Here is an 18,313-nt window from a genome sequence, read left to right as displayed (position 1 = left end):
GTAAAGCGATTGCCTCGAGGGTTTACTCAGTTAGACGAGTATTTGTTGTTTGGGGGTTCACTTAAGAAGGTTACACGTACGTTAACTCTTTAAAACTGTATTAGAAGCGAGAGAGTACGGTCTAGAGGTATGTATTAGGTCGTCCGAAAAGTTTCTTTCGTTTTATAAGGAAATAATGGATGCACAACATTTTCCGTTTTATATTATTTTGTCGAATTACGTATGATCCATTTTGTTCTATCAAAATAAAGATCACAATGTTCGATAGATTAGGTTTCATGTTTGTATAAAGATGCATTGCAAAAGACGTAAAAGAAAGACACTTTTTGGACAACACAGTACTTTTGAAGTTTTGAAGTTGCAAGGCGCTGGCCTTGACTAAATTGTGAATTTTTATGTAGATTCGTGGGTTTTTTCACTTGTTAAGTATTTGTTAAAAATTTGGATATTTCATATACTTTTATTTTCTATATACCTTATGCGAATCTTTTTAATTTTTAGTCTACTTATGGCTACGTACATGTTATTTTTCATTTAACAAATGAATCGTTGAATCCATTTCAATTTTGAATTTATTTCCTTCATCTTCCAAATTTTCCATTAATAATATTTGTTTGCAAGCACGCGTTCGACATTTTTGTTTTGTTTTGAGATATTTTGGTATAACCGTTACTGGTTACAGATATGTCTTCGTTTGAAACTTATCAAAGACTAAAAGAAATTCGATTGAAATGAAACATTGATAAAACGACACATGGTTACGTTTACTGTTACCAATTATTTCGAACATTCTATCGTATACAGTGTGTTTTTATTGAAGATTTATTGGAAATTAAAAGAAAAAGGTTTGAGATTAAACTCCGATAAAAGAATGTACGCATGCAGATTATACGAATTTTAATAAGATCTTGTTGTAAAACGGAACACGAGCAACAAGCTTGTTATATCACTTCTAGCAAGTATACACAGTATTTTTCCAATTAAACGCGCAATCGAATCGGTAAAAGTTCATTTCGTGTGTAGATTGGTCATTGTCAGTGTTTTGCGATTAACTTTCTACTCGCGACTAACGCGCAATTTTTCTACAAGCTAGTGGTCTCTCTCATCGACACAATTCTATTTCCGCGAAGTAACATCTAGAAGACTTTGTTTAAATCCACTCGACGAACCAAACATCTCGTCTAATTCGCGTAGTGTCACAGTTTCGCTATGTCAAAATACGATACGAATATATGGCTTCTATGCACACCGTTATTTTTCCAAAAAAATTCATCAAACAGACGCAAACTGTCACTCGCTACATCAAGACACATCGACACGAACAATGCAATCTACGAATCTTGCGACGTAACATTTGAACACTTTCGAACGGTGTCACGGAACGCAAGATAATTTTCTCTCTTTTCATAGGCAGCGATTCGTTTGTAAAGTAGAAAGGAAGATACAGCGAAAGAAAGACAGATGCAGAGGCAGAAATGAAGAGCAAGAAAGATAGAAGCAGAGCAATAGGCAAAGAAAAGAGGAGACGTAGAGTAACGAAGGAAGAATAAGTTAACACGTTCGCTGTTGCGTGGATTTTCATGAACTATACTATACAAATATTTTTCATACAGAATTCTTTTTGCAGTAATCCATACGTATAGAGAGTTTCGCAATATTCGGACAGATTGCAATAGATATTTTCGTAATAGCTCGCGCAAAATATTCTCATGTACGTGCAAAGCCTCGCAATATCCAACATTTTTCACAATAATTTCCTCATTATTACATTTTCTTTCCTATTTGAGTTGGTATAATGTATACGTAAACGCGATACAGTGAACGTGTCGAAAGAGAAGCTTAATGAAAAAAGAGAGAAAATCACAAATGATCCGCGGAACCAAATTTCTCTCTCTCTCTCTCTCTCTCTCTACCTGTGTAGTCCTCTATTTTCATACAGATATGCGAAGAACGGGTGCATTCCCACAAAGGCACAGCCAAATTTCTATCACAATATATAGAATATATAGGTAATATATAGACGTGACAGTTAGTACAACACAGCAGCAGCCGGTAGCGCGTTAGATTCGACGATGAAATTAAATTTAACGATCACAGATAAACAGTAGATACAGCAATGTGTGAGATAAATATGTATATGCGATCATGTGATAATAACATATACATATTGTTGTGGAAATATAGAAACAGGATCATAGGTGAGGGGAAGAGGTAAAGGAAGAGAATATAGAAAATGGAAAATAGAATAAAATAAGAACGCGGTGAAAAGTGGCGTGTAATATGACTTTGCAAATGATGATATAAATAAAGAAATAAAATATCAAATAATAATAATAATAATAATAATAATAATAAGAAGAAGAAGAAGAAGAAGAAGAAGAAGAAGAATACATTGAGGCACACAGGTGGTACACACAATATGTATCGTATATAGAGAAGATAGATGTAATATAATCGAGCGCTGCACGTTTCATCGTTTTGTTGCACGGAGGGGGTGCATAACCGGCCATGACCGGCGGGCACAACGAGCTGGCCACAAACCTGTAATGGCGATCTTCGCGGACCACTTGCTGGTACCGTCCAGAACTGACTGCTTCACCGCCGACATGTGACCCGCATATGCTTCCTCGTCGACTCCGAAGACTGACCTAAACTCCGACGAGACTTTCTTTCACATGTGCTGTGCCAATGGCCTAGATCTCGTCCTACCTGTTTCATCTCTTTCTTTCTATTTTCCTTTTTCTTTTTTTTTTCCTTCACCCCCTGTTTCCCTATCTTTTCTCCATTCTATCTTTTCTAACTTCGGGTCATCCGTTTCACTCGATTTTCCTTTAGTTTCTTTTCCTCTCGCACGAGACACGTTTCATCGTTTACTCTCCGACTAACGTTTTCTTTCTTTTTGCAAGCGTCGCGTGCAACGTGTAACGCGTGCTCGTCGTAATTGCATCACGGGATAATCCACTGCGTCGAGGGTTGCTAATGGGTTGCTGCTTTCTCTCCTCTAATTGCAATCGTATTTTTGCTCTAACCAAATGAATCTTGTTGCTACACTTGATATTCTGATTTCGGGATTTTTAAATGTCGCCCTCGCGGAACCGGTATACGACTTTTTAGGCTGATTCTACGATTTTGAGCGACATGTTGGAAGAAAAAGTTTCATTAATGAGCTGTAAATTTACACCGATGCTGTATTTTTATTAAATTCTGGATTTTTTATTGTTGATTAGTACCGGACGAAATATTTGGTTTTAAGGATTAAAAGTGATTTTGCAACAGCTTCAGGACAATTCGAAACATTTTTTATTACTTTTGCTGCTGTTTTAGTAAATACTTTTAGAAATAAATTAAGTCAACGACACAGGTTTCTCTAGCATAATTTTTGTTAATAATAGGAAATCGAAAAGCAAAAATTCTTTCTCAAGTAATTTAAATACATTCTGTTCTTCGATGTTTCAGTCACCATCGTTTATGCGAGAAAAATCTCGCTGAATTTCTATTTATTACAATTTGAGCACACCACGTTACACACGACGCTTTATTCAGAGTATGTCGCGATAAGGCTTTTTCTCTATACATCTAACAATCAGGTCCAAAATTTTTGTTTACAACTGAATTAATATACGTATCGCTACATGACAAGATCATATCAATTACTACAAATACTAAGCTTCTTTTGATAATGAAATTAAAATTCAATAACGTCAAACTGAGATTATCCATGTTGTGTTCTTAAACAAAAGGACCCGTCGAAAGGACTTAAAATAAATTGATCGATCCGCGAAAGCTATCGAGGAAAAGAAACGCAATTTATCTAAACTTAAAACTGCCGAAAATGTACGCTCCGTAACTTTTCGACTGACAAATAACTCTGTTTATCGAAACGTCGATATCACGGTCTGATCGCGCATAAATCAACTTCCGTGCTACTACGTGGATCCATTTTATCGACGAATATTTTTCACAGAACGGATATTTTCAGCGAACATGCGCCCTTTTGTAATTAACGCGTTCGGGTCATCGATCAGACGGTTAACGAGGTCGTTGATTGTCCGATAGTAACTAAATTTTCTCCTACGTATCTTCGACCTTTCGAGAGCCATAGTCGGGACGTACGACCAATGACTAGATATATTTACACATTTTTTTTGATCACCCTCACCCCCCTCAGAGAAGACGAGACCCGGCCTTGTGCATGATAGCGAGATTTTCGGTACATTTCACACGTTCGTTCTCGCGCCTTTTTACCCTGGCTTCGCAGTCGCCATTGCCTTGCCCTTTTTCACGTTATGGACACGTTCAAAGAGATTGCTATCCGATTATATCGTGTCGGTATGCTGTCACTATTGGATACGTTGCTTCCAATCCCGCTTTGTACACCTTGTACAATTTCGCATTGCAGACCATTCATGTTAGGTGATATTGGGCTGCGCGAAATCGTCAGACGAGGGAAATTTCGTGATGAGAATGTAATCGTGGTCTCTGACGTAAGGAATATTCGTTTTTAGAAATTATTTGTCCGTCTGTTTCGTATCTTTTGAATAATTCCTTCAATTATTTTATATTGAAATTATATCACATTCGTGCAATACGAGCATGCGTATTTTGTACCAATATATGAGAAAAAAGGCACGTGAATGTTATCCATTTGTAAGATTGAGTTTTATAATTAGAAAAGTATCCTTTTTATTCTTACTATGAGAGCGAAATTCTCTTAAATATAACTATCAAAAATTGGATAGGTTCGTATATCGATCGTTCGTGCAGTTATGTTCCTGTAAAAAAAATACTCGAATTCCGCCCAAACATAGAAACGTATTTCTATCAATCTCGGTTTGTAGTTCCCTAAAAAAAAAAAGGTCGAAAATTTTCATCTCCGAAAGAACTCGTTCCCTTGCTTTTACTCACATTTTATTTACTCATTTTTACACCGTGCGAGTACAAATTTTCCGCATTCCATCGCTTCATTTAGCGGGGATATCTGATTTTCCAGCGGCATGAGCGTGAAACGCGATGCAAAAATGCTTGATACAACGTCCGAAGACCGGTAAACACGACGCTCTACTTATTTCTCTGGCAATTCTCATTCGTAGGACGACGATAGCTGCTTCATTAACTAGTAACCGATGAACAAGCATGGAGTACCTTGAAACGAAACAACCATTGCGCGATGAATTATCCATTGACATTCGATGGATCGGTTCTTAACGTATTCACGAACGGGGAAGCGGTATTAATTAACCCCGATTCCCACTAATTTATACACCCGATCGCTTAGTAGCTTTTATCGACATTTTAGATCGTGCTCATCGCTTCGAGTAGCGGATATTTCGATATTTTCAATTCTAAAGGTTGAAAGACCGGCTCCATTGGAAAGACGATGCTTGAATAATAATCGGCTATTAATGTTAATCTCGTGGAAATGAACGTCAAGTTTTTTTTAGAAGGAGCTAAACATATTTTGCGTTAAGTGAATAACCCATTTAAGAAGAAATACGTGGTTGAATGGCTTGTGATTTATATTATTTGACTCGCGTAATTTCACGAAAGTAGTTCTTCGGTATAATTGCGGATGAGTAAGAGTTACGATAGATGGAATTATTTTGCAGATTAATATTTTTATCCGTTTAAATGTTTAAGTAGTGGAATTAAAAAAGTACGATATATTTAACGAGAAGATAATTTTCTACAGATTTATATATTACATTATCGTAATAATTTTCATATCGTAGGAATAATATATGAATATACTATAATACAATAAATTCATTTATTTCCTATTAAGATGAATAATATTAATTTGTAATGATAGTTTTAATCAGCCTGAAATATCTCGGAATAGAAATTTTATCATTTAATTGTTAAATCAATACCGAATTTAGCTACTGTTAAAAAAGTACTGCTTACAGACAAGAACGTTGATAAGCTCTAATTATACGGTTCTTATCATTCTTTTAACTCGATACGATTACGTTCAATTACTCAAACTTGGTAATTAGTATCAGTCGCGATATAAAAAATTTCGTTTAAGACAGCAAATATTTTCTTCTACGTGAAAATGAAGATAAGAGATAAATGTAATATAAGGAACAATTGAATTCGTATGATTATTCATATGTATTCCTATATATCGATCAAATGATCGAAATAACTCAATCTTCATAAAGAAATCCTACAGGTACGTATAACAGTACCTCCATGTCAATTTATAACTTCTTTATAACATAATACAGAAGACCAAATATTCTTATGCTGAGACGTGCATCGATAATGGTATTGTCTGATTATAATTCACGGTGGTATTGTCTCATTACAGAATCCGCACTAATGAGCCGCGGATCATCAATAATAGCCCCCTGGAAGGCAGCTGCATCGCTGATTAATTTCCCAGCGTGTGAAGATACGATTAGGATGGCGTCGCATCGCGTCGTAGCGATTATGAGGCTTGCAATGGAATTATCCGGCCGATCAACTACGTTATTATTAGCTGAAGTTTCGAAGTAAGCAAAGGAACGCGGATTAGGCACGCGAACGAGCACTTCCGTTGCTTTTCGGAACGATCAACACCGATGTTCCTGCCTACCGGCATCGGAAATTGCAATTTCGACCTATGCGCTGCCGTTGATTACTTAATAACTGATAATGAATCCGATCGACGCGTCTCTAATCGCATTCAAGTCGATAGTACGATTTCGTAAGATTGATCGTGTTCGACGTAACACAGGGCCAAACATTACGTATAACTCGAGGAAATGGTACGATTGGTTCACCGATTTATAATTGTTGGAAATATTTAATTAAAGAAAATAATAAAAAATTGATAAAGAAATTTAATACGTTGTAAGGTAATATCTTTCGGTACTTGTTTTATCGGTAATAAATACATGTACCATATTGTTTTTTCGATCATTATAATATATAATTTTTCGTTTCATATTGGATATTAATTAGTGGATATTAAATATTAATTTTAATTTTTCGAATTGATATTAATTATTTCCTCCGTGAGAATTTCAAGAATTTTCTGTTTAATATTGCAAATATTAATCGTTCCCTGTTTCATAATTTTAAGAATCATTTATGCGATTTAAAATTGGTATATTAATTTTCAAATTTTCGTTAATAATACACGTATGTATGATATTGTTGCGAAGGTGAGTATTGAATTCTATTCGGCGTTTATTTCGGGAATTTTATCACATCTGTTAGTTCGTTATATCTTTCCTTGTTATACGTAGATCAAACAGTTTGGACCGTAGCTAGTGGACGTATCGCGCTTGTTATTTGTTTAGTTTCATTCTAAGATATACAGGACTTGATAGAAAAGACAAAAAAAAAGATATCTTATATTTTCGTTTTGTTAGAACAAACGACGAAAGCTAAACTCGATCTAGTGTCTTTTTGTTTTTTTATCATTAATCGGAATTCGATAGTACACGTCATGGCTTTTAAGATAACTGGCATACATGTACAGATAATATGTTTCAATTTTTTTTATTTCCATACACACAGCCGTTTCATTCTGTATCAATGTAAACGTAATATCAATGTGCTTCATATGAAAAAAAAAAAAAAAAAAGAAGAAAAATCGTAGAACTCGTCACTAAATTATAGGAACAAGACACGATGAATATTTAATACGTATAACTTTATTTTGCAAACCAATGCATTTGATTACGGTGGCGATAAATTGAAAGTTAGAAAACTGATATATATTTACATCGAACATACTAGAAACGCCGAGGGACATGTTCCACCGATTTTTATGACTGCTATACATCAAAATATATTATCTTTTCCTTTTTCGGATAAAAATTTTCCCGTGCAAGTGCCGTATCGACTTTGACGTCGACTTATTCGTATACGAACATATATCGCGAAGAATACCGTAAAATATAGCGCAGATTAACGAGAGTAAAGATAGAGTTTCGATAATACATAATTCGCAAACGTCGCAAATACATGGTACGTAACGAGAATCATAAATTGTGTATACACAATCCTCGATTTGCATCTATTTCTGCTAAACTTTGAAATACATGTGTTTTGAAATGACTTATGCAGATACTAATAATTCTAATCGTAACGATTCTAATCGCAAGTTAACCAGTATGCTGTACATTTGTAGCATTCTTTGAATATTTTTTATAAGACGCGCGATTGTTTAAATACAACAAGCTTTCTATTAATTATAATCTTATTTTCTTATTTTTATTAGGAATATTAAATCGTTATCGAGGAGATTATTTAGAAAACGAGGAAGAAGCTTCGACTATTTTCTTCGACCTGTTTTCTCAAATGCTGTGCATTTTGAATTAATTGAATTACTGATATAGATATTAATTTACCGTAAGTATATTTTCCAGAATAGATCGCATTTGTTCATTTATTTAACGAGTGTTAAATGGCAAAGAACGAGCTCCGATTCTTTCGGGAAGCACACTATTCTTCTCGCATTTAAAACATGAAATATATTATTTTGTACTTAAAATCAACTTAATAAAAATACGCCACCATGAATACGTTGTTAGTTATGAAAATACGACAGTTCAGTTAAATTATGAGCCGGTTTTAATGAAATGTCAAACGCTGCTTCCACCGCAAAGGTTAAGCCTCTCTTTTTTCATTTATTAAAACTCAGTCTGACAATCAGTATATAGAAAAACGTTGCGATGCAGCCACAAAAAGGTTAATAAATTTCGAAAATCCTCGTGATTCAATTTTTCATGAAAATAATTGCGACGAACTTCTGAAAAATTCTCCCTTTACATTCGAAACGTATCGATTGTAAATTTTCGATTTAAAGCAAAATCCATGCTCGAGTCGCTGTAAGTGGTGGCCGTAAGTCGTTTGAAGAACTTGCTTGGGTAAGTAGATTAAAAGATGGTAAAGCAGGTTTATGAGATATTCTTAAGAAAAGAATCAAATAAAAAAATATCTAAGATTGGATATTCTGATTATCGTTTTACGAGCTTAAAAAGTAACGGAAGATACAGTATCGTTCATCGATGCTATCGACCCACTTAATCCTGTAAAATTGCTCAATTTTAATACGAGAAACTTACCGTTACATATGCGAATGTCCGAGAAAAGAGATTACTAGTTTTTATTGTGATATCGTTATACGTGTAATTTCTATTTTTCATGAATTTTCATAACTTTGCAACCATCGTCATGCAACGGAAGATGTTTTATTATTGTAAAAGTTTCTCAGGTTTTGCCAATCGTGATCTGTGTGATTATACGTTTTAATGTTCTTTGTGACGAGTTTTAACAAGTTCCGTAACTCGTCGACCCGAAATGCTTTTCAACTTTGTCGTTTGGGGAAAACTAGTTACTACCGACGTTAACTTCCAGATGTACCTACATGGTCGACTTAATCCCATACACGTTATGTACTGTTTACCAAGTTACCGAAGGAAACATTCCCAAGGATTGAAAATATGTTACACAATTTTAGATATTTTTTTTTTTTTTTGAGGCGATTGGTTTTACAAATTTTTATATCAATCCTATCTCCAATAAGTTTTTATTACATTTGTTGCATCATTGATTTTTGGAAGATGTTTGACAGAGGAATCTTTTTAGCAACTTTAATTCTATTGTATGTGGTTATCGATCGAACGTTAACAAATGTTAAATACATTCGGCTAATAAACTTCACCGTGAAAGTACTAGATCGTGTGTGTATTTTATGTAAATATAACTGGAGATATTCGAGGAAATTTTATGTGAAAATTTGTATTCGTTTCTGCTTTCTGCTACCTGAGATTGTTACATTGTTACATTGTTTATTGAAATTGTTTCAAAAATTGAGATTACGGTTTAGGATTTCAAGGAAATTTCTCCAGATTTTAATTAGATCTCTCTGAGAAGTTGTCCAGATTGTTATCAGATTCTTGAAAATATCTCAAAATCCATCACGCTGTCGATGCTTATTTCTCACACGGTTTTCGATAAAACGCTTTCTACATTTAAATGAATTCCACGTGCATTGCGATATAACGATTAGCTCGGCGACCTCGAAGACTCGACGTGATCGCGGCACCGCTACAAATTTTACAGCTTTACAATCGGAAGTTTGATCTTGATCAATCGATCGAACCTTCATCGAATCTGCATCGTCTCGTTGGCATTTTTGAGGAACTTTGACAGAGAAAACGGACCAGGGCTCTTCCATTCAGGAAATCTATTTTTCTGTCACCGAGCAAACGTCGCTATAATTTCGCGTCGATATCAAGTTCAATATAAATTGACTAAAGACTTGGAAATGTAATATTATATTACGTACTTCATTTTCAAATCGCGAGAGATTAGCAATAATTGACTCGATTGGCTCTAAAGGTTATAAATAGCAGTTAATTCTTGGAATTTAATTTTTACCATTCGCTTTTCCTGCTGCTTGTTCAAGGTCTCAATTACACAATCAAGAAACACCCAGATTCGATTCCTAAATCCTATCACGAAATTATTCGTATCATATAAAACACTGTTTGCAGCAAATCCTAATCCCTAGCACTCTTGGCTCGTTAGTTGACTCATTCCTCGACAAGAAATTTCTATAATTATGAAATTAAAACCGAAGAAAGATACTATTGAGATATGTATAATTTTATGTGCTAGACCAAGTTAGCTGCGTGGTAGTGATACTTGTATGTGAATATCAGTGTGTGGAAGTATGTATGTGCGCGACGTCTCGAAAACAGAGGAATGAAAACTGTTCAGTTAACAGTCTGGTATGGAAGACAATGCTGAGACGCGTGCAAGTATGTATCCATGAACATCTTTGAAATCGTTTATCAAATAAATATATAACTATTCTAATATAAATTCTAAGTGCAAATTTAGCGTTCCTATACCATTATTTCGGCTATTAAGATGCAAAATTCTCAACAGATACAAACCGATGACGTTAGTTTTAATCCTTTTAGATATAAATATAATGTAGTCTATTTTTATTAGAAATGCAATGACACGTAAACAGATGGAAGATTTGTAATCTTGAAATTCGAATGACGAGTCAACTCGTATTTCCTGGTTAACGGGTTAATGGCGGAATTGCTGCCCATTCTTGTCGCTCTCACGGAAGACTAATTGTAATTTAGCCAATTGTTACACGTGTCTCGAGCCTGGCCGCATTCTCCAACTCGACAAGTACAATTCTAACCATATCGTACAAGAGAACAAAAGCGTATTAGGCACGCTGGCAGTTTTTCAGCTGGAAAACGCGAAAGTGGGGTATACATATTTTGAATTCCGTGCTCTCGTGGACAGATCCAACCGGACGATTCCGTAAAAAAGAATAATGCGACGTGGCATGTTGCGTGAGGTTGTTGGGAAAACGGGAAAGATCGTGGTCGCTTTCAGAGCTCTTTATTGTGCAACGGACGGCCAACCTAAATTCACCTATTTCACTGTCCCTGCACATTCTGAATGCCGCTATTTGCGCACGCAAATTTGCGGTCCTACGATAACTGGACTCAGCGCGGCTAACCCATGCAAATGCAAAAACTTCTCGAGCTCGTTTTGCAACGCGACTCGAAACTTCGCACCCGGTGGCTCTGCTCGTTGGCGTGTAATACGAATTTCATTCTGCTTCTGTCTTTTCAGAAATGGAATAATACGCGCTTAAACGTAACAGGCTCCCTTTCACCAGTTTTTGAAATAGTTTACGCGAAAGTATTTCAATTTGTGAAAATTGTAATTGTATACTGTTCCTTTTTAATATACGTAGTTTATAATTTCGTTGATGATTATTCAACGGGTGAAACGGAAATGAAAATTTGTATCCTTCGTGCTTTATCACTGTAGAATTGTTTTAATAAGTGAATTATTAAAAGCTTTTGCGATGGTAATATTCGTAAAGAGTGTTTCTTCTTTGAAGTTAGCGATCATTTAATTAATCATTTCTTGTGCAAAGGTCAACATTTTTATAGTTTCTGGTTTATCATTATAGAATTGTTTTAATTGATTCATTAAATTTTTTATGATCAAAATCGTACGATATTTTGTATAATAATATATAGTATAATATATATATATAATACTATGTGTATAATATCGTATATTATTACTATTAGACGATTTATTTACAAGTTACTGCGCGTGCGTAATGTTCAAATAGAGAAAAGCCAGGGAACGATTTGAGATATAAAATACTAATTTATACATGTATGCTATACATTCTTTGTTCATGTATTTCTATGAAAAATTCAGTCTTACAAAAATTGTAATACTTCGGTCAATTCCTTAAACATAGACATGTTTCGCGTTATTTAAAGTACCTTAAAACAAACGCTCATGCGTATAATCTTAAATGTATAATTCTGAATTATTCTCAACAGTATATACAATAATACAAATCTCTGTACTGACCGAATACTATCGCGCTATATAATCATCTTTGTCCACGAGTTTTGATTAAACGATTGTCATTTTTCGACCACGAATCCCACCGATCCAACTTCCTTAAACTTTCTCAAACAATTGCAATTTTCGAATAAATATTTTGAATTCGAAGACACGTATACAACAGTGATTATTTTATTTACAGTTTCTTCTACCGAAAGAACGGTAGAATACATCGAGTTTAAAGAGTTTAATTAACAATTTCCTATACCGACAGGCAATGGCGACGTATCATAGATCCAGCTAAGTGGATCGCAATCGATCGACTGTTTCTTCCCTGAAAGTTGTTCGTTGTCACTGACGGGATTTTCCGTCGAGTCGATTATGCTGCGACAAAAGAAAATCGGGAAGAAGAGAAAAGATATGCTAAGAAGGACTCACCGGATCAGCTCGAAGATCTCTGGCTTTTCTCGTTCTCTCTGTTGCATTCTCTCCTTCATGGCTGTGATGATGCTGTTCGCCTTATCCTCGGCGCCATGCTTCGAACTCTTCTCGGCCGCTCCTGGGAAAATGAAAAAGGCAAACGATGAAGATTTTACTTCGGCAGCGTAACGTTGTTTAGCTGGTTTTAAAGACGATGACGTCTATGTTCTTAGCGAGAACATAGAATATTTTGTACCAGGCTTATTTCGCGACAAATACACTACGCTTCATATGCTGTTCCAGGATAAAAAGGGTTCAAAATTTAGACTCAAAGTAGATCACATATTTATGTATTTACATAGCATTTAAAAGTGAATAATACAGAATATGGATGAATTATGTCGGATAATAGTGAGGTGGATTATTATACGTGTTGGTATTAAAAAGACGAGTGATATAATTGTGATAGTCAGTGTATATTAAAATCACTTTCAGTACAAGTTCAGATCTCAGCGAAACGTTTACAACACGAAAGAATAGACACGTTCGTAGTTTATTATTGGATAATTTCGTAAGTAATACTGTATAAATTAATATAAATTAATACTGTACTAAATGAAACGAACAGCTGCAAAACCGGCTGTTTTCCCTTCCATCATCATTCGAAACCTACAGTAGCGATTCGTGACTTTATTTATTCATTTTTGAAAAATCGTAACTTAACTGTTTAAGAAACTAATCAATAGCGTATTTTGTCTCATTGCCTGTACTTGTTTACCATTATTATGCTAAATTTTCTATTCTCCTTCCGTAAGACTCCTGACGCGACGAGTTCCACTGTTTTCCATATGAAAACTGCATTAATTATGGAATGACCTAATATTTTACAGAAGCTTCCCTTAGTTAAAGGATTTGCCAGTTTCATAGACGTAAATCTAATTAAATCAGACTGTGAACAAAATAGTGTACGGATTACGCAATTATTTTTAATTTTTTTAGCTGATCTAGAAGGATATATTCCTTTATACAACATGACTGTACTAGCAGGACGTATTAACGTAATCTGCTTTAATCAGCTGCTGTAGGTCGGTAACTAATCTGGCATAAACACGCCGTTGCGATACATAATAGGGATTAGAGTGACGTTAAAAATAAGACACACACATTCTGTGCTTTATTAAATTCCCAACTAAATTCTAACGAATAAATAGTATGTGTGCATATAGAAGATTTGATAAAATACAGATTTACGGTTCGCAAATTAATATTACCATTTTCTTCCTTTCTCATTTCTTCTTCCTTCTTTACGTTTACTTATTACGTATTATATTTATATACGGTTAATATATTATAAAATTCATTATTTTCACTATATCTTAACAAGTCAGTTTGTGAGTATTTTCATAATTAAATAAATCATGAACTTTCTTCGATAACTTCAGTAATTTTATTTCGATACTACTATTCCCATAATTCTGTTCCTTATAATTAGGCTGCATCTGTTTATAAAGATTTATATTTTTATGAAGATGAAGTGGCTCGCGAAAGCATCTAAGCACTTCCCGAAGCTTCTTCTGAACGAATTTTATGTTATACGGTATACTTTGAAATCCATCGTGCTTATATTGGTAAAAACGGGAACCAATCCAACGATAAATGTACATAGAAATTACAAGGTATTTGTCACAAGCATATACTTCGTAAAGCTTTTAGCAAGCCACACGATTTTCTGGCACCATCTTCAGCATTAATTACTTGTATGTTCGAGACTTGCAAATTGACGAGTTGAAATAGAATCAACAGACTTGAGAGTCGCATACTAACTTTTTACCAAGAGTATGTTTCCAATAAATGTTTTGTGACTTCTATAGGCATTCCGAAATTTGTTTCACATTTTACTCATATAGTCACGGACAGTCGGTTTTCACTATAGCGTTCATGAAAATTTAAGAAGTTTCGTATGACACACATGACACGTTCATAAGAATTTCCTAAGTATTAGGTTGTCCGAAAAGTGTCTTTCTTTCGGAAACGTGTTTTTACAACAGTGCACCTTCGTACAAACGTCTGTAAAATGTCACGGTGTTTAACAAAACAAACAAAACAAAATGGATCGTACGTAATTCGACAAAATAATACAAAACAAAAAACATCGTGCGTCTATTATTTCCTCATAAAACGAAAGAAACTTTTCGGACAACCTAATATAACTCGATACAACGCGTTTGCGATACATCAACATGGCATGACGTGATCGACAATTTATTAAATATACCATTAAACTTAATAAATTACAGAGACGATAACTATTGCCGTGAATATGTTCGAGCGACTATACTTTCCAAAAGCAAGTTTCGCGATTTCAATGGATTTCCGTAACTTTTCTTCGTAACTTTATCTCAACGATTTCTTTTCGAGCAGTTTCCGTGGTCTCGGTTTCGAAGGACGCACACTTCAAGCTTTTCCGCGAGATACGCGTGAAAACGCAACCGTCGCGTCTTTCGTCGAGCGGAACATTCGAGCTTTAATTTTCCGGTGTAAGCTTCATCCTAAGCTCGTTTTATGCACGAGCCTGGGTTCTTGCGCGAGTAACATCACCGCGGCTTAACCAGACCGGAAATTACACGTTCTGATCGTTCAGATGTAGACTACGTAGCAAACTCCAGGCGAACGTTGGCGAAAAATCGAAGTTTGTGACAACTAAATGTAGAAATCGAGAGAAAAATTGGAAATATGTATTTCGAAACACGTGTGTATTTCGAAACAGCATTGTAGAAAGAATCGTCCTCTATGGTGAGGGTTTTTTAATATTCACGTAAAGCACTGAACGATATAAAGCATCGAATTACTCGTAAACTCTGTCTGTTATTAAAAATAGTTTCAGATATTGTTACGTCGCGTAGGACATCTACACGTCATCCCTCGCTACCTGGCAGCCAACGGTCAACCTACAGCCACCCCGATTCTCAATAGACCCAATGACCCACCATAAAGACATTAGCCTTTAGCTGCATTGTCTCCACACATGTTTGCCAGTCTAATTGCTTGTCTAGAGAATTCTGTAATTCTAGAACTATTTTCAGTTTATGGCTGGGTCTTGGAAAAGTCCTTGAGTTTATTAGGCGCTCTTAAGAATCACGGAGAAAGCGGACAGTCACCAGATGGGAAAAGCTAACACATGTCCATCGGAAAAGACTGTTTCCTTCATCTGGAGCAAAGTCCACCGCCGCTCTACGTTGGTGGGAATCTTCTGCATATTCTGTTCATTAGAGTNGGGTCATCACCAATCGGCATCGCGGATAGTTACCCTCACTTCCTGAACGAAAAGTGTGAATAACGAATCCGCGTTCTTCGGTCAAAGGACACACCCACACCAAGCTTTCCTCCGAGACACCTTAAGGGCAGCTCGTCAGTAGAGTTCAGGTTCTCACTCTCTCCAAATCTTTCCTATTCCAACTCTCATCCCAAGTCTCCTTCTCATCAACCATCAACCAGTGTTCGGTTGAATACATCCAGTCAACGCAACGATACCATAAGAGTCTCAGGTCGTACTCTCGCGTCGTTGTTCGTACAAGCATTCACCATTGTATCACCGAAGTTGTTGGATCGATTAAATATATTATAACCTGTCAACCGCAGCGTTATTTCAATTAATCACCCTTATTATCCCACAAGAAATAAGGGATCGTACGATTCGTGGCGTCGATTCGTCAATCGTAACGGGAATTTACGACTCCCGTTGGCGCGCTTCTTCGAGATCGCGTCTCCCCGCGAACGTGCGAAAATACATGGTCCTTCGAGTCGGATAACGTGCCAGTGAAAGGTGAATTCACTAGTGACCACCTAGTGCCACGTGTCCACATCGAATCCAGCAGCGGAAGTGCATCACTCTATCGAAGCCAGTGACGTCAGGAGCGTCACCTTCGAAGAAGTATAACACATTAGTCGAGGCACGCAACCAGTCACCGTTCCGACGCAGCTGAACATTCCGTCAACAGAAGTCTCTATACCAGGAATCATGCCGACCTCAGCAAAACTCAATGCCATGCGGCAAAAACGCGACAAACACCTCGACATCATCAAGGACATAGAGAGCGACATCGAGCGGTATAAACAGGCCAATGAGCATAGACGTAGCCTCTTGGAAGAATACCAAGCCCAATTAGAAGATGAATTGAAACAATTTCGAGTCGTCGAAGAGGGGTTGCAAGAGCAAGGCGAAGGAGATTCCACGTTGGAACGAGCAACGGTACGTACCTGCATGGCCCTAAAAGCTTGTTTGAAGGATTTGATGCTAATTGAGCAACCATCAACCCCGTTGGCACCTCAAGGCAGCGATTTTCCCGAGGCAAAAATGCATTTGCTAGAAATGCGCCTGCCACCATTCGACGAGAAATTCGAGCAGTGGAGCGCTTTCTATAATATGTTCATTTTAACTATAGACAGCAACCACAGCCTCACAGCGACGCAAAAATTCCATTATCTGCGGGCCTCCATAACCGGAGACGCAGCGAATTGCGTAAATTCACTGAGCTTTAAGGAGGACAATTATCCGAAAGCTTTGGCCCTCCTCAAGCAAAGATACGGTTGTCCGCGACGCATCGTGTCATGCCACGGCCTGGCGATAATCAATTATCCAGCGATGACTCAATGCTCGCCAACAGCGTTGAGAGACCTAATCAATGTCGTGAGACAAAATCTCGACGCACTGGAGAGCCTAGGACAACCCACCGACGCGAATTCCATCCTACTCGATATCATCGGCACGAAAGTACCCGCTTATATTAGACAACAATGGGAGCTGACCTTACCGAATAAGGAGGTTCCTCGATACACTGATTTCTTGGATTACCTCGAAAATCTGGCACTCACGGGCATACCGCCATCAGAGGTGAGGCAGCCGATACCACAAGGATCGTCCAAGCTAGTCCGCCGACACGAGCCACGAGAACACGCATTCACCGCATCCCAGATTCAACCAACCTGTCACACTTGTCGAGGACAACATAACATCTGGCGATGCGAGGTATTCAAAGCGAAATCAGTGGTTGAAGCACGCTAAGAAGGCATCCTTATGCCTAAATTGTCTGAAGAATGGGCACACAGAGCGTGATTGTCGCGCCGGTTCCTGTCGGGTGTGCGGAGGACGACATCACACGATGTTACACCAAGAAAGACAACCGTCAAGGTCGAATTCTTCCACTTCTAGTCGAAGCTCTTCATCGTCGAGCGGAGCAGCATCATCTCCGTCACACACGAGTAAGCGGAATCCCTCAAAAAAACGCTATTCGAGGACGCCACCGACGAGCTCGTCCCCAATTCCGCCCACCAGTCCTAAACGGACACTGTTACGTCGCGCGGGACATCTGCACGCCAGCCCTCGCTACCTGGCAGCCGACAGCCAACCTACAGTCTTCCCGATTCTCAATAGACCCACGGACCCACCATAAGACGTCAACTTTCAGCTTCATTGTCTTCACACATGTTTGCCAGTCTAATTGCATGCCTAGAGAATTCTGTAATTCTAGAAGTATTTTCAGTTTAT

General features: G+C 37.0%; 1 protein-coding gene across 13 annotated transcripts in view; it reads right to left on the bottom strand.

Annotated features, from left to right (window-relative positions):
• The window catches only part of LOC122568763 (protein unc-13 homolog B), a 377,765-nt gene that overhangs the window by 45,916 nt on the left and 313,536 nt on the right, over positions 1–18,313 (bottom strand). For 10 of the 13 annotated variants that reach the window (XM_043728897.1, XM_043728898.1, XM_043728901.1 and 7 more), the window contains one exon: positions 12,787–12,907. In XM_043728897.1, coding sequence (XP_043584832.1) covers positions 12,787–12,907 — 121 coding nt within the window. Of the gene's footprint in view, positions 1–2,541; positions 2,649–12,786; positions 12,908–18,313 lie in introns of all 13 variants that reach the window. The other 3 variants (XM_043728890.1, XM_043728894.1, XM_043728896.1) reach the window with 1 other exon arrangement.

Source organism: Bombus pyrosoma, linkage group LG6, assembly GCF_014825855.1.
Source record: "Bombus pyrosoma isolate SC7728 linkage group LG6, ASM1482585v1, whole genome shotgun sequence".
Lineage (NCBI taxonomy): Eukaryota > Metazoa > Arthropoda > Insecta > Hymenoptera > Apidae > Bombus > Bombus pyrosoma.
The sequence above is the reverse complement of the archived record's forward strand: the minus strand, read 5'-3'. Positions and strand labels throughout refer to the sequence as shown.